Source organism: Ursus arctos, unplaced genomic scaffold (genome assembly GCF_023065955.2).
Source record: "Ursus arctos isolate Adak ecotype North America unplaced genomic scaffold, UrsArc2.0 scaffold_29, whole genome shotgun sequence".
Lineage (NCBI taxonomy): Eukaryota > Metazoa > Chordata > Mammalia > Carnivora > Ursidae > Ursus > Ursus arctos.
Window position 1 is genome coordinate 37,294,718 of NW_026622974.1, and position 23,522 is coordinate 37,318,239.

At 40.0% G+C, this 23,522-nt stretch overlaps 1 protein-coding gene across 8 annotated transcripts in view; it reads right to left on the bottom strand.

The window, feature by feature from the left end:
- Nucleotides 1-22,453, bottom strand: part of SYNCRIP (synaptotagmin binding cytoplasmic RNA interacting protein) — a 31,396-nt gene extending 8,943 nt beyond the window's left edge. For 5 of the 8 annotated variants that reach the window (XM_026506972.4, XM_026506971.4, XM_057303899.1 and 2 more), the window contains exons 1-10: nucleotides 21,462-21,971; nucleotides 19,939-20,098; nucleotides 19,099-19,217; nucleotides 18,868-18,975; nucleotides 16,263-16,376; nucleotides 15,988-16,164; nucleotides 5,836-5,971; nucleotides 4,514-4,719; nucleotides 2,136-2,285; nucleotides 1,692-1,813 (exon numbers count right to left, since the gene is read on the bottom strand). In XM_026506972.4, coding sequence (XP_026362757.1) covers nucleotides 1,692-1,813; nucleotides 2,136-2,285; nucleotides 4,514-4,719; nucleotides 5,836-5,971; nucleotides 15,988-16,164; nucleotides 16,263-16,376; nucleotides 18,868-18,975; nucleotides 19,099-19,217; nucleotides 19,939-20,086 — 1,280 coding nt within the window. In that variant the 5' untranslated portion in view covers nucleotides 20,087-20,098; nucleotides 21,462-21,971. Of the gene's footprint in view, nucleotides 1-1,691; nucleotides 1,814-2,135; nucleotides 2,286-4,513; nucleotides 4,720-5,835; nucleotides 5,972-15,987; nucleotides 16,165-16,262; nucleotides 16,377-18,867; nucleotides 18,976-19,098; nucleotides 19,218-19,938; nucleotides 20,099-21,461; nucleotides 21,972-22,376 lie in introns of those variants that run through there. The other 3 variants (XM_048219613.2, XM_026506974.4, XM_057303900.1) reach the window with 2 other exon arrangements.
- Between the last annotated feature and the right edge of the window lie 1,069 nt (nucleotides 22,454-23,522).

A 23,522-nucleotide genomic window follows, 5' to 3' on the forward strand; every position in this document is an offset into this window, starting at 1 on the left:
ACTACTTACTAGCTGTGAGACTGACCTTGGGCAAGTTGACCTCTGTGCCTCAGTTTCCTCATCTCAAATTGGGGAATAGAGTACTCAACTCACAGGGACGCACTGAGGAGTAAGTAGGAATGCGTGCTGTAGTTTGTTAAATTAAAAAAAAAAATCAGTGAATGACTGCAGCAAGTTAAAGTGCAAGCATCACATGCAGTCATCCCTTTTGGCCTCAAATATTAACAGATATTGTGACATGCCCCACTTTGTTTATTACCACCCTATACCTATCAAGTTATAACTATTTTATTTACTTTTCTAATATAATCCTGACACTTCCTGCTACTGCATGAATAAACTATAATCAGTTAACTATTTTCTGTAAGAGATGAAAAAGTCATTTTCACTGCACAGAATATATACTCAAGGGGTTTGAGATACAGAGCATTAACTTCCCCTTCAAACCCTGGCTTTCTGTAGTCTTTTTCCTTATACTACCACTAAAGCCTATAAAGCATGTCTCTTTAGTCCTATAAGTATAGATCACTTGGATAATCACAGCACAAAACATCTTACATAATTTAGTCTGATCCCCTTCTACTTTTTTTTTTTTTTTTTTTTTGAGAGAGAGCGCACACAAGGAGAAGGGTGGGGGAAAGGGAGAGAGAGAATCCTAAGCAGGCTCCATGCCCAGTATGGAGCCCAAAGTGTGGCCAGATCTGACAACGCAGAGATCAGGACCAGAGCCGAAATCTAGAGTCAGACGCTCAACCGACTGAGCCACCCAGGCGCCCCAAGTCTGATCCCCTTTTAAAACTGAAGAAACTGAGGCTCAGAACTAGATAACTTGCCTAACTGCACAGCCAACTGCAGAAATTCGATTACCTCCCTGATTATGAAATAAGAGAAGTAAGTAGAAGCATCCCTACCCTTCTTTTGTATACCACATAGGACAATGGACAGAATCTGGCCCTGAAATACAGTTAAGTTCAGTGATTCTTGTTCTTGCATCAAATAGCAATTAAGCCTCTTCCTCCTCAGAAATCACCAACTTCATGTTTTTAAAACTGCAAACTTCATTCTTACCCAGCTAAAAATTTCATTCACTGTTTTAATAAACAGATATCCTTTATAGATGTTCTAAAAAAAACCCAATATATGTGATGCATTACACACTTAGTTTTCTTCAATACCATGTTATTTATCTTATTAACTACATGTATTTCATTTCTCAAAACCCATATATTAAATCTTTGAGGTGGCAACAGGCACTATATATTGGTAGAGAAGCCTCTTTTGGATGCAGAGGAAGCAGAGTTTATCATAATTGGAGATTTAGTATTTTCTATCTCTGAGGAAGAAACCTTCTACCCTTTAACAAATAAATCAACCGTTCTGGACAGCTAATGTTTAAAACACATACTTCAGGAACACATTCTGTAAAACACAGTAGGAAATATCCTAGACTGATTTTCATTACTATACAAAACTCTAATTATTTAGAATTATAATTATTTTCACAAGTATGGTCAATAGCGACAGCTCAATAAACATTTCTTGAGATTCTTGGCATTTCTCAGTGGCGCAAAACTTTCGAGTCTTCTTTAAAAGGTAAAGGCATGTTATGCATTTATTTAAAAAGGTTTGCACAACACCTGTTTTTCGCCAGTTAATCTAACAACATTTAAATTTATACAATTTTTACTTACATTTGATTCTTTGCTGCTTGCCTCTGAGCTTTTCTTTCTTTCCTTTTCTGATCTGGTGGCTTAGCAAATACAATTTCAATATTTTCTCCCTCCAAATCTTTGCCATTCATTTCTTCCATAGCCTTAAAAAATGAGTTACTGATCAATACAAAGATGCCTTTAACAACAATTATGCTTCATTTAAAGTTCAAAAATCAATTCACTGATGTTGGAAGGATGAAATTTAAAAAATACAGTTGTTAGATTTTTTTCTAAAGATCCAGCTCTTCAACGAATTACCTTTTCTACTCAGTTTAGTGAGTTATGCAATTTGCTACAGCCAATAAAGGTTGACAGTAGATTACATGACCGCTGAGTGTCCTTCAACTTTTTAGAATATTCCAATTGTCGGATGACTAAAAATCCTTAATTTAGATGCCTACAACAATTCCCCCATTTATTTACCTTGACAGCACCATCTCGCTCGTCAAAATGAATGAAAGCATAATCTTTTAGTTTCTTCACTCGTTCCAGTTTCCCAAACTGACTAAATGCTTTTTCTAAAATCTCTTCTGTTACAGTATTGGCAAGGTTACGTACAAACAGCACTTTTACCTGAAAATTAAGAGAAAACAGAAACTCCCTGTTTATTTCCAAAGGGTTCAATTTCCAGGATGCCACCACCCCACCCTACAAAATTAATTTTAGTCACTAACCATTGCAAGAGTATCAGAAATATAAAACCAAGTTTTCAACTCATTTGAAAATACCTAAAAGTGTGACTGCTGGATCTAATGGGTAAAAAACCGGAACAGACACCTCACCAAAGTAGACAGATGACAAACATATGAAGAGATACGCAATATCACTTCATTAGGGAATTACAAATAAAAACAACAATGAGGGGGTGCCTGGCTGGCTCAGTCAGTAGGAAATGTGACTCTTAATCTTGGGGCTGTAAATGCGAGCCCCATGTTCAATGCAGAGATTAGTTTTAAAAAGATTTTTTAAAAATAAATAAAAAATAAAAATAAAAACAATGAAATGCCACCACACACCTACTAGAATGGCCAAAAACCAACACTAACACTACCCAATGTAGGTAAGGATATGGAGCAGAAACAGTGCTAGTGGTACAGCCACTCTGGAGAACAGTTTGGTAGTTTCTTACAAAGCTAAACATACCTTTACCATACAATCCAACAATTGCACTTTTTGTTATTTACCCAAATGAGTTGAAAACATGTCCACATAAAAATCTGCATATGGTTGTTTACAGATTTATTCATAACTGCCAAAACCTGGAAACCAAAATATCCTTCAGTAGGTGAATGGATAAATATAGCACATCCAGACAATGGATTATTATTCAGTACTAAAAAGAAATGAACTATCAAGCCATGGAAAGATATGGAGGAACCTTAAATGCATGTAACCAAGTAAAAGACCATCTTAAAGAGCTGTACATTGTGTAACTCCAACTATATGACATTTGGGAAAAGGCAAAGCTATGGAGACAATAAAAAAAATCAATAGTTTCCAAGGGTCGAGGGGATGGGGGGGTGATTATGCAGATCAGGGAGGATTCTCAGGGCAGTAAAACCATTACATTTAAACATTTGTCAAACTCACAGAATGTACAATAAGAGTAAATCCTAACGTAAATTACGGACTTTGTTATAATGTGTCAATGTAGGTTCACTGATTGTAACAAATATACCACTCATTGGCAGATGCTGATGCTGGGGTAGGCTGTGCATGTGTGTGGCCAAGGAGTATGTGATAACTCTACTTTGCTCAAAACTAACCAAACATATGCTTAGTAGTTTTTATTAAATTAGTAATTAGTTTGCAATCAAAACTGAGGTGGTCGGTCATTTTCTAACAATGTGAATACCATGCCTCTGAGATAGCTGTTGAATATTTAATACTTAAAACGGGTGGTCAAAACTAATTAGAACCTGCTTTTGAAATGTTGATAAAGTAAAAGAGTGTTCAAAATACTGACAAAATAAATTCTTTCAATCCAGAAATCTCCTCGAAGTACAATTACAAAAGCTGACCTTTTGCTAAGAAACATTATCATTTCCTCCTAAGGTACGTGATGTAACATCCGAATTTCTTAAAGTGATAATCCAAAAGAGCTTAATAGGCCAGAGGAAAAAAGAATACTAAGTATCTCCTGTCCTCAAGACTACTTATCCTTTAGTAATATTCACAGTTCTGGCATTTCATTCTTGACTTAAGTGAACAAGCTGCACTTGCTAGCCTATCACCATTAAGGGGGATTCTTAAATGACAAAGGACAGAATAACAACTACAAACCGCACTAATGAGTAAACTGTTGACTCAAGAGATGTTTGTTCTCATAGGATGTCTCAACTGACTGCTGAAGCAGGATACCTAATAATAGCAAAACCCTGTAACTGCAGCAGCTCTGCTGAGGCCAGTACAGTTCACTATTTTTAGGAGTAGGACTTTTAACACAAAAACCATGTAAGCTAATGGCGCCATTCTCAAATACGCAAAGAAACTGCTCTCAAGACTCCACACAAAAATGACAGTGAACTATCTCCACAGCATATAGGCTAACTACCCATCACCATGAGAGTATGACAGCTGCACAACTATGACTGAGTGTCCACGAATAAACTTCTACATTCACCTCCTATGCACATGGTATTAATTCTGATACGCTGCTTTAATAAAGAACACTTCTCTCACTTTCAAAAATACGGTTTTTCAAAAAGTACACAATTCATTTTAGAAGTTCTTTACTTCCCTAACGCCTTCCCCTTCTTCCACCAACCCCTCAAAACAATTATTAACTTGACTGCCATTACCTTTGCCATAACCTCAGGATCAGGATCTTCTATAGGATCAGCCCATTCAACAGTTCCAACGTTTCCCCAGACCTTGACTTTACCACTCATTAACCTACGCCTTGCCTGGGCAGCTGTTTTGTGATCTTCATATTCAAGGAAGCAAAAGCCTCTGTTTTTTTTCTTGTCATCTGGTTGGTGGTATAAAATGACGTCTGTGAGACCCTCTGAAAATAAGCAACCGTTCCAGAGAAATTAGATAAAATAAGCAAGAACAAAGTCGACCAAAGGATTTTTCTAATATAATACTGGACTATAAAACTGAAAAGTAATCTCTTATCTTTAAAGACTCTCAAAGAACTGGTCCAGACAATTTACCTACACAAAAAAAATCCCCATGAAAAGAAAATATATTCTTTTTATTTAGACCCAAGGACTATCCTTCCATTAATTAAACGACAGAGGCATAACATTTTCACTTAACTGTTAGGAAAATGGCAGTATAAGTCAGACATGGTTAAACATTTTTATTATATAAGTAATCACTAACATTATTTTTAAAGATTTCATTTACTTATTTGATAGAGAGAAAGCAAGTGCACAAGGGGAGAGAGGTCAGAGGGAGAAGCAGACTCCCTGTGAGGGGGGAGCCCAAACCAGGGGCTAAATCCCAGGACCCCCAGGGATTATTACCTGAGCCAAAAGCAGACGCTTAACCAACGGAGCCACCCAGGTGCCCCTAAAATTCTTTTTGATGACACTTTTCTGGCCTCAGATATCAATAGCTTTATTTCAAATGAAATATATTAAGATTTCGAATATTCCTGGAGACTGATTAATAGTCTGATAATTTACTAAATATTCTAAGCAGACAAAATATATTCTAATTAAAGTGGCCCAACTTAGAAACTATTAAAAAAATGCTTTACAATTCAAAGAAATTGCACCATATTGACAATGTATAATCTCTGCTGATAACAATATTTATTATTCCAATAATTTAGAAAGTCGAATCATTACTCAAACAGTCCTACTAAGAATGTCAAGCTATCACCTAAAAATGCATGCACACACGCAAGATTCCCCAACAGTGGATGCATGGATTCTGCAGACTATTCAAATCCCAGGTGCATTCCTTACGAACTATATAATGTTACACAAGTTATTTCCCAAAGCCCTCTGTACCTATTTTCCTGAAAAATCTGAAAAATGGGAATTACCGATCTCATATGGTTGGAGAATACAACTCAATAAATATGTTTAAAACAATGCCTGTCACAGAGAAATATGCAATTACCTTCAGTATTAGAAGTTGTACCTCTTTCCACATAAATCCAACTTACCTGTTACTTTGCTAAATTCTTCAAGAATCTGTTCCTTGGTTTTACTCTTAGGAATAGAGCCCACAAAAAGCCTATTGTTGGCAACCGAGATGCAGACACCAATGTGTTTTCCAGAGCGAATTTCATGATTATTATACTGAAAGGAGAAGAAGTGTACCACGTTTTAAAAATACTTATACCTTATTATGTTTATTATAAAAATATATGCAAATTTTTAGGCAAACTTATTTCAAAGTTATTTTTTCCTCTAAGAGGAAATTACGAGATAGGTAAGATTATACTGACAGAACACACTAAAAAAAATTTATGACTTAATGCAAAAATTTGTCTAGTCCTTGAAAGTTAAGAAACTTGATAAAATTAGAAATCAGGTCTATAGGCAGCTTAAATTCGAAATTGCTGATTCCACAATACCTTAATGTCTGTTTGAATTCATCCTGGGAACCAGTTATCCTCATGCAAGGTAAACGGATTCAAATACCGGCAAACTTCCCGCCTTTCTATTAACCAGCACCTAAATGCATTTTCCCATCTCCTTTTCAATCTTGTAAAAAGTCGCACTAAGGGGTTTTCACCTTTAAATACATAATTCTAAAAGGAGAGAACCTTCTTTTCCTGACTCCAACCCTGCTTTTTTCCCCATTTCATTTCCATCAAGTCTACAATGAAGTTGGAGAAAGACAAGTAGATTGATTATGGTGCAAGTACAGAAGTAAATATAAAACTACAGTAAAAAGTAAAAGTCTTCAAGCAACTATCTCCCACAGAAGGGTGAGATTTTAAGAGGTCAAACCCAATCTGTCAAAGTGACAAATCCACTGATCAGTATTATTTACAAACCAAAGTTCAAAAGTATTCAAAGTATTCAAGTTAATCAGGTAAAGTGAATTATTTATATTACACAGTTAAAATCACCTCAAAATTTCATGTTAGTAGTAATATAATGGTGGTAGCAGAAGTAATTATGGATTAATCCCCCACACCTGGCCTCAAAATCTATGTTGTGTGTACAAACAACTGGAGCTACACAAACTAAAAAAAAAAAAAAAAAAAATCAACATAAATTTCCATACAATTTTTAGACCAGCCTGAGGGCAAAAGTGAAACTATGCCTCTCCCATTCTTTTTTTTTTTTTTTAAGTAAGCTTTACACCAAATGTGGGGCTTAAAATCACAACCCTGAGACCGAGAGTCGCGCCACCGACTGAGCCAGCCAGAAACCCCTCTTCTCCCATTCTTACATAAAAGGTACATCAGGTAGAAGAGAAGAAAGCATATAGTAAGTCAAAAAATCAATTCCTCCCTGCCCTTCTCCATCTCTAGATACTCAAAATCTAACATGAAGTTCAAAGGTCCTTCCCTCCAGTTCAGAACAGTTTTATACTTTCTACCCCACTGCTTCAATCCATGCTCTCAAAGTATCTGGTCATCATGATCCCAGGATTATTTATGTTCTCTACACTTATGCCAGAGACCTTTTTTAAAAAAAAAAAGAGAGAGAGAGATGACAGTTTTGCCTATTGAAAACAATCTCTCAGTGGCTCCCCATCACCAAAATAAAGTTCAAATACTTGGACATCACAAAAGTTCATCCTAAAATTCCTACTTCTACTCCTTCCTCTCCACAATACTATAATCTTAGATATCTACATGAGTTCTCAAACAGCTTCATCTGCTAAGCCTCTGAATAAAATGCTCTCCCTGAAACTTGCATCATCCAAACTCCTCTGCACACCTGTAGATTTGAGCTTAAAAGAACACTCTGCAACAGCTAAATCCTATTTTAAAAGGTCGACAAAACACTCTTTTATGTTTAAAACAAACCAATAGTTCTAAACAATGACTGTGTCCCCCAGAAGACATCTGACAACGTCTAGAGACATTTTTGGTTGTCAACTAGGGATGGGGGCTTGCTGCTGGTATTTAGTGGGTACACAGAGGCCAGCGAGAATACTAAATATCCTACAATTCACAAGACAACCCAGCAGAACAAAGAATGACCTGATCTAAAATATCAACAGTACTGAGGTTGAAAACTCCTGCCACACACCTTGTTTTCTCATAGCATTTATATTCTATTAAGGCCAAAAACCTCTTAAAAGTAGAAATATATGGGTTACCTGAAAATAGTAGAGCTACAGTTGAATCCATCACTGTATGGGATTATGGACAAGTAGACTACAATACCCTATTACAAATAAATTAATCTAAGAACACAACAAATTGCTTTAGAAACATATACATTCTCCAAGGGCCATATGCACCCCAATGTTCATAGCAGCAATGTCCACAATAGCTAAATCGTGGAAGGAACCGAGATGCCCTTCAACAGATGACTAGATTAAGAAGTTGTGGTCCATATATACAATGGAATATTACTCAGCTATCAGAAAGAACGAGTTCTCAACATTTGCTACAACATGGACGGCACTGGAGGAGATAATGCTAAGTGAAATAAGTCAAGCAGAGAAAGACAACTATATGATTTCTCTCATCTATGGAACATAAGAACTAGGATGATCGGTAGGGGAAGAAAGGGATAAAGAAAGGGGGGGTAATCAGAAGGGGGAATGAAACATGAAAGACTATGGACTATGAGAAACAAACTGAGGGCCTCAGAGGGGAGGGGGGTGGGGGAATGGAAGAGGCTGGTGATGGGTAGTAAGGAGGGCACGTATTGCATGGTACACTGGGTGTTATACACAACTAATGAATCATCAAGCCTTACATCGGAAACCGGGGATGTACTGTATGGTGACTAACATAATAAAAAATCATTAAAAAAAAAAAAAGAAACATATACATTCTCCAGATTTTTATAATCTAGCATCGAATACTCCACTTTAGTGACAAATCAATGGCTTTCCATTTGCTCATCTAATTTTTAACTCCAGGACTTGACAAAAACTAAGATATCAGAAAAATAGAAGAAAATACAAAGTGTTTAGAAGGAAAAACAGGAGTTATTCTGAAGTGACAGAACTTGGAACTTGGCATAACTTTCCTCCAGAAGTCCTAAGAGCAGGACCTATTTACCATAAGAAAATGTCTAAGTTTAAAAAAAAGAAACACTTGTAAGAAAAATTAGAATTTTTGGTTATACCACTTCCACAACATTTAACAATGCTACTTCAAAGCAGTAATGGCTGTTTCATTATCTACAGAAGATAAGTTTCTTCACTTGCCCTGCTACAGTTAATCAATGCACGGTAGACAGAAGGTTATTTAGGATGGCCTGTGGTCTCTAAATAATATAAATGACATAAAGATTCAGGCAAGATTTAGAAAGTCAACTATTAATTCTTCATTCATATTTTTTAAGGGAAAAAAAAAAGGGCCGAACCAATTAGAGCTAACCCACGGAGAATAAACTGGCTCTCCAATTAAAATAAATCATTAAAGGAGCAAAGGAGACCCTCTGGGCATATTGTCCAAATGAAGTAAAAGAAGTACCCAGAGGGGCACCTGGCTGGCTTCATAGGCACAGCATTTGACTCTTGATCGCAGGGTCAAGCGCTTGAGCCCTACATCTGGTGTAAAGATTACTTGAAAAAAAAAGAAGGGTGCCTGTGTGGCTAAGTCAGTTAGCATCTACCTTCGGCTCAGGTCATGATCCCAGAGTTGGGATCAAGTGCGGCTTCAGGCTTGCTGCTCAGAGGATAGTCTGCTTCTCCCTCTGCCCACCGCCCCCCCACTCGTGCTCAACTCGCTCTCTCAAAAATAATAAAAAATCTTTAAGGAAAAAAGAAGTACCCACTACCCAGAAATAAACATTCCTCAAAGCAGTGCCCTATCTACAGATTAAACATGCATTTTTATATGTGTATTTGAATTAACTTTTCTAACAATTTTAAAACCAATCACCATAAATTCACAAATAAACTTCACATCCCAGCAGGTCGGCAACCGTGAGTTGAGTGGTAGAAGGGCATTACAAAACTGTTCTGAACCTTAACAGATCCTAATGTAATACTGATAAACCCTAACTCTCAAGAGTTAGTACATCAGGAACACCATCTTTGTATCAAAATGAACAACAACAAAAAAAGGGATGCCTTCCAGCTCAAGGAAGTTCCGCACTGATGTTACGCTATTTCAGAAATCTAGCTTTCAGATTCAGTACCACAGTGAGGTGACAAAATAAAGATGAACTTTGAACATTAATCAATGCAGTTTCAGTCTTTCAGAACACCAGAACAGGAGTTGTACAGTCTGGAACATTCCTGGCATCTAGGCTTAAAATCTCAAGTCACTTTTTCCTTCCCTCATGACCAGTTGCCAAATCCCCCAATATTAGCAATCTCAGATTTGGAATCTAACACAGAAGTGGTTGTTATTCAGTCCTAACTCTTCCCATAACAGCAAAGCCACTACCTCCCCAGCCTGTCCACTTTATTTTTAAATGTCTTAAGTAGACAATCTTTTTTAAGTTGTTTATTTAAGCAATCTCTACATCCAACGTGGTACTCAAACTCACAACCTGGAGATCAAGAGCTGAATGCTCTTCTAAGCCAGTGAGGCGCCCAAAAAATCTTTACATTGAGCCAAAATCTAGTTCCCTAAAAATCCTACAACAACTCTTTTCTCCCCCAAATGACAGCACTTCATATACCTGCACACAGTGCTCATGACTCAACTGTTCTCTATGCCTTGCTAATCATTCCTTCTCTGATACTACTGTGCCTCCTAAGAGTGGACATCCATAACACAATACTGTAGATACAGACTGAGATTAAGGAGTCCAGAATAAATTGGGAGACTATTACTAATCTCTCACTTCTAAACATCATGCTTCTCTAACACATAGTCCATGATTACCTTAGCTTATTTGGCAACCATACCACACTGCTGACTCACACACAGTACAGCTTACTTGTGAAATTAATTGTATGTAAGACTTGATCTTTGTCAGTTCCATCTTGCTGGTGTTAACTGTTTCAGGCTATCAAAATCTTTTCAGGTCCTGATTTGGCCAAGCAGGGCCATTTATCACTGCATGCAAACTCAAGTCACCAGACATTTTGAGGGCAGTCCAACTATGCCCTGATTTAAATCATTGATAAAAATCAGAATGGAACCTATAGCATACCACCACCTAACAGTTCTCCTTTCAAAATCTTTAACCTCTCTCCTTTCTATGTCTGTCACCCTCCTGGGTCTTTGTTCTCTTCATCCAAACCACCTTCATTATCCTGTTATTTACATTATGCTACCCACACCAACACTCAAAACTTTAATGGCATCATGCAATTTAGCCCAGTAGTCATAACAATTACCTTCTGGCATTGACTTTATACTAGTTTTATCTCCCAATTCTTTCTTTCAACTATATTCACCTGTTTCCTTAACTATTCTGCTTGACCATCTTTATCAGTCTTCTGTAACAACCTCAATACAATCTAACCCTTCATCACTGTTACCCTCTGAACAACGCATCTACTTCCACTTTAACTATAGTCAGCCTCTCATGTCCCATAAACTCTGAAGTCAAGAACTGAATCAAACTACCCTTTATGTCCACAGTAACTTTTCCTGTTAAGCACAGTATTTGTTAAAACGCTACTAAATATCTTGTGGACCTGTCTTGTCAGCTACATTCATCAAAATTGTAACTTTTAATATGCAAATAGAGACCAATTAGTCCAGGGTTTGTAATGTAGGCACTATCAGCATTTTCAGCAGGATATTTCTATTATCTAGGAATGTGATGGGCACTGGGGTGCTAGTGGCCGAGCTTCAATTCCAGCAGCACACCACACAAACAGATAAATACACACTTGCCTACCGTTCTCCCTGGTCTTTGTGACACCACCAAATACTACGTGTACTTCCAAATATCTCCCCAGGGATGAGGGGGAAAGCACTGCCCCCCATTAATCTCCACTAATCCCTACCACTGAATAAATGATTGCAAACAGAAGCTAGATAAACTTTGAACAGCATAATAGCCCATAGCTAATATGGGAATGTTATAAATTCTTGTGTCACAAGTAACAGATTAGATGGCACTGGTCAGCCAGTCAGGTAGGTTATTTATCCAGCACCTACTGGATAAATACATAGTGGCACTGTTCTAAATGTCAAGGATACAGGAAAAAAGAGCTCGTATCCTGAAGAAGGGGTAAGCAAATAATTTACAAAACCAAGAAATAATTTTAAATATATCTAAACATTCTATTTTATTGTGTTCAGGATCCTGTCATGGAGCAACTGGGTGGTAAGCTGCCCAAAGTCAGGGAAGGCCTTCTAAGAAGACCTGACTGATAAGACAGCAGCCATGGTAACTGAGGGAGTGTTAGAAAACAGAACAGCAGAAGGTAGCCTTGAGACAGAAATGGTCATAGCTTATGTTGGGGACAAAAAGGCAAAGCACGGATGGGAAGGTAATAAAGAGTGAGAAAGAGGTAAGGAGAAACTTGATCAGATAAGATAGGGCCTTTTTGGAAGCCATTATTAAGAGTTTCCAACATGGGAATGTTGTGATCTAACCTATGGTAAGACTCTAACGGAACAATGGAAAGCAGCGAGTAGCTAGGTTTCTTTGAATGGTACTCAGGCTAGGGTGGTAGCAACGAAGATAGATGCCAAAACTATTTTGGCAGTAGAAACAGGACTTATTTCCTGTGTTCCTTTTAATACTACCTAAACCACTACATAATTTAAAAGAATCAGGCTACCTGATGACATAATGTGTACTGCTGGCTTAAACTGCTGTACCTAGCCAACAACGGTAAGAACTTGAACTAAACAAACCTGGTATCAAACTAAAGCTGTAGGGCCTCCAGTAAGTCACCCAAGCTATTTACTCTTATGCAGAATAAATTCCAATTACTTTCAAGGATAGACTGAGGTAGGGCACCTGGGTGGCTCAGTCAGTTAAGTGTCTGCCTTCGGCTCAGGTCATGATCCCAGGGCCCCGGGATCGAGTCCCACATCGGGCTCCTTGCCCAGCAGGGAGTCTGCTTCTCTCTCTGCCTCTGACCTTCCTCCCTGCTCGTGCTCTCTCTCTCAAATAAATAAAATCTTAAAAGAAAAAAGAATAGACTGAGGTAGTATTTAAAGGTAATAATTTAGCACCCTATCACAGCTCCTGTCGTAACAAGCACTCGATAGGTAGCTATTTATTCACCTTTCACAAATTTAGATCTTGCTTCCCCTTTAGATTATCATTTAGGAAAAATTATTTTTATTCCCCAAAATACAAAGCAAATATTGGCTGAAAACCGTGTCATCTAAAAAGTTTGCAGTTGCTTTTAACTTGATGCCTCTTTCTCAACTGTTAGTACCAATCCATTTTACAAGTAATTCAGACACAAATTTAAAGTCCACGATATACATATATATTTTAGTAAACTCTACCCCCAACATAGCATGGAGCTCGAACTCATGACCCTGTGATCAAGTCACATGCTCTACCAACTAAGCCAGCCAGGCGCCCCAAAATCCACAATTTTTTTTTTTTTTAAGATTTTATTTATCCCTTTGACAGAGATAGAGACAGCCAGCGAGAGAGGGAACACAAGCAGGGGGAGTGGGAGAGGGAGAAGCAGGCTCATAGTGGAAGAGCCTGATGTGGGGCTCGATCCCAGAACGCCGGGATCACGCCCTGAGCCAAAGGCAGACGCTTAACCGCTGTGCCACCCAGGCGCCCCCAAAATTCACAATTTTTAATCTGGGGGGGGAACCATTACTGAATCGTACCAAGAAATAAGGTCAAATACATAAACTATCTTTATGTTTTAAGTAAGCTCTATATCCAACATGGGGCTTGAACTCATGACCCCAAAATCAAGTCACATGCTCTACCGACTGAACCAGCCAGGCACCCCAGTACATAAACTATCTTGACCTATCAAGACACTCAAAGTACAGGAAAGCAAAAAGAAATGGTGCTTCAATCCTGTCTGATCTATAAATAATGCCAAATAGGCATTTTTTCAACATACGATCATCTACAACTAGAATAACCATTCCCTTATCTTATATAAAAATTCACTTTAGACAGATATGTAATTCAAGTAGACTCTCATAATATGTCCATGAAATAGGAATAGTTTTCGAAATATGCTCCTTTAAGGAACACATTTAGGAGAAAGTACTCATCTCCACAATAAACACAAAGTAGCAAAAAACATCCTAATTAACTTGAATTCTGTATTTCTCTAAAATGTTTCATTTCCTCAGAAGTCTAGTTCTGTTATATTAGGGCAAATCTCCCAATTCTGTTATCACCAACATCCTACCACAGTAAAGCATCCTTTTAAAAAAACCAACAATGATACATCTAATTCATCCTACTGGATATACACCACTACCACTAAAAATATTTTTTAAAGGCACCAAAATGCAAAGCCCCCGAATTCTTCAGACAGTAAACATGCTCCCAGATAAGGACTCAAATCACGAACCAAGAAAAAAATGTAAAGAAGGACAAGAATTAGTTCCTAGATGAATCAAAAGGGCTGTTTGGCTATCTATGGAACTTTCTGCATTATAGTTAAAAACTTAACTATATTAATAAGCCCATATTCTAAGCCTATTAGCAATGAAATTTTGGACTATCTTATTTGTTAAACCAAGGCAACTGCCCAAACTGAAACATTATTTCATAATGTGTTTTTACTAGCACTCAAAAATCATCATGTTACAATTGGATTATATATCATCTCCCTCTAATGATGCTTTTAAGGATTCTAGAAATCCTCTAGAAATAAATTCTAGTGAGGACCTACCATAATTACTATATTTTGGTAGCAAGAATTAAGTGTCCTACAAATGTTGGTTTAATGATTCCTTTAAAAATATTAATAAATACACAAATCACCATTTATACACTATAACCACACTTACTAAACAGAATAAGAACTTTATGTAATACCAAATAAATAAAATGGGGCTAAAAACAATAGTAAATTCTGTACTTGCTTGTTGTAGTAAGATATTTGTCTTCTCATTCTACATTTCCATATCAAAACCTATCACTACTTTATTACTACCTGTCAAGAACATTACTATTCTTTTATAAATTAAACTGGATGATTTCAAAAGTATCTTTCCAGGACTCTAAAAAAGTCCTTAATTTTACCTGAGCTGCTTAAAACTTAAAATTTTGACTGCCCATAGGTTATCAGTGAATGGTGACCTCTAACTATACCTACTCTGAAATAGGAAGCATTCTTTAAAGGAGGGAAAAATCACCCATGACTTTAAAAGAAATACCTAAACTCCTGAATTCGTTTTTTAAAGACACTATAATCTTTCAAGTACCACTTTTCTAATGTCAAGTCTTTACCATATTCAGTTATACACACCAATGGAGAGATTCAAGCAATATAAAAAGCAAAACATAGTTGGTTTTTCTCCTTATGGTATGCCTTAAAATATGAAACATCTGCATGTGAGGAAAGTAAAAATAAAATTCAGGAGAAATCAATCCAGAGATATTAAGTTTACTTGCAATTACCCATAAAATACGTAAGCAAATTTAACAAATAACTGCCTTAGCAGACCATTTACAAAAGTTCCTCCCCAGTTGTACTTGTTGTTGGTACATTTCTTGGGTTGAAATTAACCTTTGACATCTTCAACTGTAAAATGTAGAAACCATCTGAGTCACAAAACTTAATAAAACTAGTTTAAAGATGAATTATATAAACTATAATTTGAACCATTAACAACCTTTTTTAAAAGTTGGGAAATTACTAGGTCCCCACACCTTACATCTGGTATTTTGAAATCAAATATTGCGACTCACCACAAAACCCTTTATTTCATTAACTAGAAATTTATCATCACAATCTCTTTGTGATATATTTTAGAAAAAGGGATGGCCCAAGTACAGCCAGAATATAAGGGAGCCCTACCCCACAGTTACTTTCTGAAACCTTTTAACATTCCTATTAAAAAACAATCACTAAGCCTCAAGTTACAAAGAACCAGTAATGCAGAATTCTGACAAACTACCTTATACATCCTCAGTTAAATCAACTATACATGCAAATACTGCTACAGTGAGTACACAGAGAATGTAAAAGACGGTGCCTTATCAGAACTTCAAAAAACATTTGGTTAACTCTTATGCATAGTAAGAAAAAAACCTGGCTTTAATTAAAAATAGTGAATGTGGAGACTAAAGGAAAAAAAAAAACTTACCAGTTTAACAGCCTCCTGAGCTGCTTCTTTTGTACAAAAAGTGACAAACGCATAACCTCTATTGAGACCAGTGAGTGGATCCATCATTAGACGAAGATCCCATATCGGTCCAGCTTTCTCAAATAATGGAACAAGTTCATCCTCAAACAGATCTCTTGGGATCTTCCCCACAAATATCTGTAAATTAAACATGAAGTAAAAACCATGGAGAGTTTCTTTAGGAAACCAGATACCTGTGCATTTACTACAAAAGGTACAAGTTTTAGTTCCTTTACCTCAGTGCCAACAGAAGGCTGCTGACCTGAATAAACGGAATCTGGAGGTGGTCCCCCATACTTCCTCTGTCCAGTGGTCACATCAAGTGTGTAGCCTGTTCTTTCCAAGAGTGCCTTGAAAAGTTCAAAAGTCATTAATACATTCAATTCACAAGACCACACCCATGCATTTCACAGTTAAAAATCAATCTTGTTCAAATCTTTCCATTTACCTTGGCAACAATCCCTACAAACAGGTTTCTGGTATCTGTTTTAGAATTTCTCCTTTAATGCACCTTGGCTGTAGCTGTAATTTTTAATGAAGATTTCAGGATCCTGCTCAAATTATTTTCTGATCTCCAATTATTTAGTATTTACTGAACAACAAAAAACTAATATTGATCCATCAATAACTTGCAAGACAGGGTCTGTATCTACTCTGCTAGTATCTCCTAAAAAAATAACTGCCCCTAACTTGGTTAAGTTTAATTCTCTCCCAAAGGAGGAACTGGATAAGGTTCCTCTCCCCCAAGTCTGGATTTCTCACTCAATAAATTCCCTGTACCCCATACTTCTAGTACACACTGCCATTCTGGGCATTTCACCAACCCTTAAACAAATTACACTCCCCAAACTAAATCCAGAAACTTAGGAGTTACAGGAAAAACAACCTCCTTAATACATCTGACATTCAAGCACCATGCTTCACAGGACAACATAGTTCATTCAGAACAAAGGAGAGCCAAAACGACTTTGAAAACTTTATGGAACTACAACAATGTGAAATAACTTCTACATTTTATCTCCCTAAAAGTGAACTGTTAAAATTTACACAACTCCTATTTACTAATCAGAGTGTTAGTTTCTCTTACCCCTTACTATAGGCAAAAAGTGTTAGAAGTGGTCCACTGCTAGCCTAAGGAAAAAAACAAGAATTATTCTCCTCCACCATCTCAACCACAAAGCACAAAACCCTTTTCTAAAGAATAAAATCTAGTAATTAGCTGATAAATTCTGAAATAAAAATAAGCTGACACCAAAAACAATGACAAATCTTATTGAAACGCTGTTAAATGCCTTGGGGTCAACTCAGTCTCTGGAAATGAAAATGACAAGACAGATTTTATACATCTTCTACCCAAAGCATGTTAAATATCTGCGAAAAAATACTATAATAAAAAAAATTATATTCCTAAACTCCCACAAACAGCTACATTATTTTAAGCTCCAAATGTTTACTGAAGGATGCAACATTGGGTTACAAAAATAAACCGAAATCTACTATATTACTATAACATAAATGAAACCATTAAATGGCTCATCTTCCCTTTTTCCCGTATGTAATCCCTGTTTCTTTCACCTTAATCTTTTTTTCACTTTAATCTTTATATCCCTGTTTCTTTCACCTTAATCTTTTTTTCACTTTAATCTTTATGACTCAAATAATACCTTTTATATCAATCCCTAAATAAAGAAAACTTATTCCCCATCTAACATTCTATAAAAAAATTCCTATAAAAAATATCATTGTGTCTTCTTGCTGTAATTTAAGTCACACTAAAATTTTAAGCCACTGTCTCCCAAAGACAGAACAGAAAGTCACAAAAACTAAACTTTGCATTTTTAATAAAATTTTAGTAATAACCCCTAAATATAAATTTAATTAGAACTGACCTAATTACACTGGGGACAACTATAGTCCATTTCTATGGAGAAAGTTAAATTTATAATTCAAACACAATTCACTCACAGCTAGACCTGTGAAAGCCTCAAATTTATGGATGACATTAACAGCTAACTCCTTATTCCAAGTTTCCCTCCTCCCATACCATTAAAACATCACTTAGCACCATTAATAACTGACTTTCTTAAACTATAACCCTTGGTTCAAGAGCACTGGTACACTGTAGTAAGAGCACCAGAGTAAAACTACTATGATCACTATTATTTTCTATGAACTAAAAACCAAAACAAAGATCAAAATCTAGCTGCATTTGAGTCCACTCACTGTTCTACATGATCTTAATAAAAGAAAAAAAAACTTCGACTCCCAGCCTGTTTCATTTACATTTCCACACTAATCAATTTTATTGATAAAAGCTGCCTTTAGAAATGAACAAATCAGCCTTAAAATCAACAGTAATAGAAGGAGAAAAAGGTAGTGTTAAAAATTCTAAATCCATTTAATTTGGGGTTTGAAAATTCCAAGAAAAACCATCAACTGTTAAATGTACACTCCCCACCAGTATGAAGTGAACTGATCCCCTCCCATTTTTGTTCCACTGTCACTAATCTGGACTTGCAGCTTTTCAGAAAACATTTAGAAATATGGCAGACCGATTTAAGTGTTTTCTTTAGAATACCAATAGCACTGATTTAAACCATAGCTCAGTGACAAGCAAAACTTAAAAGTGAGTTGCTCTAGAAACAGAAATAACTAAAAGGCAGGAAACTTTTCAAAAAATAGTTATTAGAAAAGACGAACAAATTCTCTCATAGTTCTTAACTCTCAACATCTTAAAGAAACACACACCTACTTCACATCCAAGGAGTATTTACCAAAGCTAGAAGAGTTAAAAGAACTTTAAAACTGAAGGGACTTTTTAAAAAGTTTTTAAAGACATACCTTAATTTTTGCCTCATCTGGTCCTTTGCTAGAATCCGCTACTTTGGTCCCTTGTTTTTCTCTCTGCCTATAAGTCTTCATGACTCCACATAAAAAGGCACTTTTGTTCTACAAAACATATTTAACAATATTTAATATTTAAACATATTTAACAATTATTGTCTTATCTGTATCTAATCAAATAAAATATCAAAACTACTCATATTTTACTTATACTGAAATTAGCATTACCTGAACATGAGAGAGATCACTGTCTTTAAACTGCTGAAGAACTGCCAATGCGCCGTCTTCATTGAATTCTTTTAAAGCTTCGATAGCTCTTTCATCTAAATCACTATGTGCAACCAGCCCTGGAGAAGAGAAAACTTAATCAGTTGTCAACTTAAAAATTTTGGGAAACTTTTTTTTTTTTTAAAGATACCAAGATTGCCAATACAGGTACATGCTTGCCAACTAAGAATTCTTCCATTTCCCTTATCTATATAATGAGAAACACACATACTTTAGTCATTCTGAACTGCAATCTCAACTAAGTAAGGCCTCTCAACCACACTTGCAATAATGAATCAACTTCTTTTACATCATGTTCTGTGTCTAAGTCACATAGTTCTGAAGGCTAAATATTTCTACAGTAAATATATAGGCTTACAAATCCTAAAATCAACCAACGAAGTACCAAGCATGACAACTGAACCTCTACTCAATTTCAGATACCACTAGAAAAAGCAACAGCCACAGCAAGACAGACAGACTACAAGTCTACAGTTACCAAGTTATTTAACAAGAATCCTACTATAAAAATACCCCCAAAAGTCACATGGCCTGTTCCCAACATTTAGCAGCTGTTGCTACCATCATATACTTATCCATCTGGCCAGCCAGCCTTTACCTCCTAACCCTTCCTTCTTCCCTCCCTCTAAACACCTTAACCTCTAGTTCACAACTATCACAACAAAGCAAAACTCTAGTTCCCACACTTATTGGAAACCACAAAAAGTTGCTATTTTAGCTCAAAGCCAGAAATCCAATAGAAAAATTTCATAATATAATTTTGCAAGTGTTAGTTCTTACCTGCAACGTAAATTTCATCTAGTTTTTCAGCAACTTTCTGTGGTAAACCAGCATCAAGCAATGTCTGAAAATTTTCTGAATGGATAACTGCAGAAGTAGTATCCATGGGCTCTTCAGTACCATTTCCATTAACATGTTCTGTAGCCATGTTTCCAGAGATCTGTTCAAACGCAATAAGCAAAATTAAACTAGGATCTTCAAAAAGGGTAGAGGAAATATAAGAGCCCCAATCTTTACTTTCTCTACCAATTTCTACACCAGCCAACATGCGCCTCCCTTTAAAGAAGCCTTACAGTCACTATCGCCTGACAAGCCAGATTTGGAGCGCGGGGCACAGGAGGACAGATTCACTATGTTCTTCCTTAGCACCACCCCTGACTCACCTGCTAACACTCCCTAGGAAAGACCATATTACAAATGGAGCCCAATCAGCACGAGGACGAGCCAGCGTGCCACATGCAACTGTGCCCGTACAGAGAATGAGGTGTGTGGAGAAAGCAAAGCTGGGCTTTTCTCTCTCAAAGGTAAACCCCCAAAGTGCGCGCTTTTCCCGCCTGCCGCTTATAGATCAGTAACAACAGCCAGCGAAGAACAAAGCGCTCACACAAGCTACCTTCCTACCACCCAATTTCTCCACCCTTCACCCCCGCACCCCAAAGCCCGCCCCCGACTCCGCACCCATAGCGGCAGCCTCACCGCTGCGGCCACCAGGAGCCCATTAGAAACACGTGCTCTGCGCCTTCAAATGTCCTACAACTTCCTTCAACGGAAACCCACCGAGTCCCAGGCCAAGACGACCATCACCGGCTCCCAACGTCAACCTGAAGCCAAGATCGGAGCCCCCAGAAAGCAGCAGCAGCACAACCTCGCCCCTCCACACCGAGGCCGCGGCGGCGCCAGGCCACAGGCTCTCCCCGCCCCCCCCAGCGCCGCCGTCTCCGCCGTGACACATGGCTCTCTCCGCCCCGGGCGCCGGCGACCCCCGGCCGCCCGCCCGCCCCGCCGAGACGTGAGCCGCGGCGCATGGTGCAAGCCCCCACCCCTCGCCCGTCCGTGCAGCGACTGCGGCGCCGGGGCCAGCTGTCCCACCCCCGGCCCGGGGCCGGCAACCCGGCGGAATGAGGGCGTTCCGCGAACTGCCTAACGCCCGCCGGACCGCGAGCACCACCCAAGCTCGCCGCGCGGCTGCGGGACGGGACCCGCTCCTCTCCGCCCACTCCCGCGCCGCGACGACGGCCACGACAGCACCAACTCCGCCGCCGCTCGCGGTCCGCGCGGGCCATGGGGCCGCCTCCTCCCTGGAGCGCCGCAGACAAAGCCCGAACGGCGGCAGCACATGGAGAAGAGGAGGAAGTGGCGGCGCGGGCCGCGGCCTACTCTCAAGCAGCCCCAGTCAACGTGCTCCTCTCCCCCTTGGAATCCATTTTCCAGAAAAGCCGGTTTCTCCCCACACCTCCCTCCCCCAGCTCACTCCACAATGTCACGGTGCTCCCCTCCCAGACCCGGGTCCAGGCGGTCGTTACCTCCCCGTTGGGCTGCGGCGGAAGAATCCTGTCCGAGGAGATCGGGTTGCGGGAAACGCGTGCTCGCTGCTCCCTGTGTCCGGCGCGAGTGGAGCTGTTGTAAAATGGCGGCCGAAGCTCACGCCGCTGGCAGCAAACCCGATCCAGTTCCACTCGCCTCCGAGCGCGCTCCCGGTGCGCGCGCGCGCGCCCGCGTGACCCCCCCCCCCCTTCCCTCCCCTCCCTCGCGCGTCCGCTTCTCTCACTCACTCCCTCTGCCCCTGCCCTCCTCCAGCTCCTCCTTCTCCCCCTACCACCACCACCAGCCTCCGTCCGGCTCCTTTCTCGGCCTTTCTTCTTCCCCTCCCTGCTTCTCTCCCCCACCACTCCTAGTGCCGTCCGTGGCCGCTCAGGCACGAGTGGCCGCCTTTCCCCTCCTCGCTCGAACGCTCGCTCACACCCTCCCTCGCTCTCTCGACTCCGTCCCCCAGTCCCAGCCGAGTCGGCTCCTCTCTTTCTCTCTCCCGCGCTGACGTGACGACGTAGCCTACGCCTCGGGACGCGCGCCCGCGGGCTCCGCCCCCACGCCCCGCCACCTCCCTTGCTCCTCACCTCCCGGGGGAGGGGGGCGCGAGACCCCGCCCTTCCGCTCCGGCGGCGACGGAGGGGCCGACAGTGAATGAAAGGCCCGCCCCTTCCCCTCCCGACACTCCCCCTCCCACTCTCCTCCATACGGGGCGGGCCCGCTCAGCGTGTCCCACTCGTTCTCCTTTGTCAGGAGACAGGCATCTCCCCACCCCGCCCCACCCCACCCCCATCGCGGCACCACGCGCACGCCACCCCCACCGAGCTCCCGCCCGCCCTACCCCCCGCCCCGTCCCGGGCCGGCGGGGCGGGGGGCGCGGAACGCTACCGCAGTTCCCGGAGGGCACCCACCGGTCCGTGCGCGCCCGGCCCCCGCCCCCGCCGCCGCGGCCGCGTAGCCGTTCCCGGCGGTGTCCACGCCGCCGCCGCCCCGCGCTCTTCTCGCTCGGGAAGCTGCAGGCGCACGTGTCCCCCGGGGCGGGGCGAGGCAGACAATGGGGCGGCGGGGGGAGGGGAGTGGCGCGGAGACCCGTAGACGTTTGGTTAACCTAGACGGAGGGACTTAAGTGCGGAGGTGGCTCTGGGGAGAGCAGGTCTCCCCGGCCGGACATTGGGACCTCCGGGGGCCACGCTCCCGCGCGGCTTCACTATCGCGAAAACCTTGGGCGGAGGGAGGGGCGCCCGTGGCTCGGACGAGGAAACCCTGGCTGCTTTTGAGGGGGAACCGGGGTGGCTCCAGTGGAGCCAGAAGCGACTCGGGCCGTGGGATGATACGAAGGCCAGATTTGGAAGCGAAACCGCCCGGTGGTGAAGAGTTGTGCAATAGTCTGTTTCAGTCCCTGGCCTTTTAAGCAGTCGAAGGGCTTCCTCATAGCACCGTTTGAGCAACTTGGAGCAGCACAAAAGCTGCGTGGTGAGAGCAACTGTGAGGAACATATCTGTGTTTCTTTTTAAAAATCTTGGAACTAAATCTTATGTGAAGTGACATTTCCTTTGTAAGCCATTTACTAGGTATAAGAAAGACAAGACAAAGGCATTAGGATTTCAGTCGCGGTTTGGATACTAATTTTATCCAATTCAGCTGTAATGTAATAGTGTCCTTTTGATTAAAAAACAAGCTTATTTTTAAGAGCTCACTGGTTCCCGAAATCAACTCTATGATGTGACAACGTATCAGTGGTTCGAGGAAAAGTTGGATGAGTGCTCTTGAATAGCTTAAGCATATAAAATGCCAGATTATTTTCCAAAGGCAGCTGGGTCAATATATGAAATACTTGACCAAAGTACTGTTTAGCCAATCTGTTCAGCAACGATCTGACATTTCCACTACCTAAAAATCCCTTACTATTTATTAAACATGTATCTGCTATGGTATTCAGGTAGTTCAGCAACGAGGATTTTAGTTCCTAATCCAAAAGTAGATAATGTTATAAATGAAAAACAACCCAAATGTTTACAAAAATAAAAAGAGTCATCCTATGAATTAAAACTGAAAAT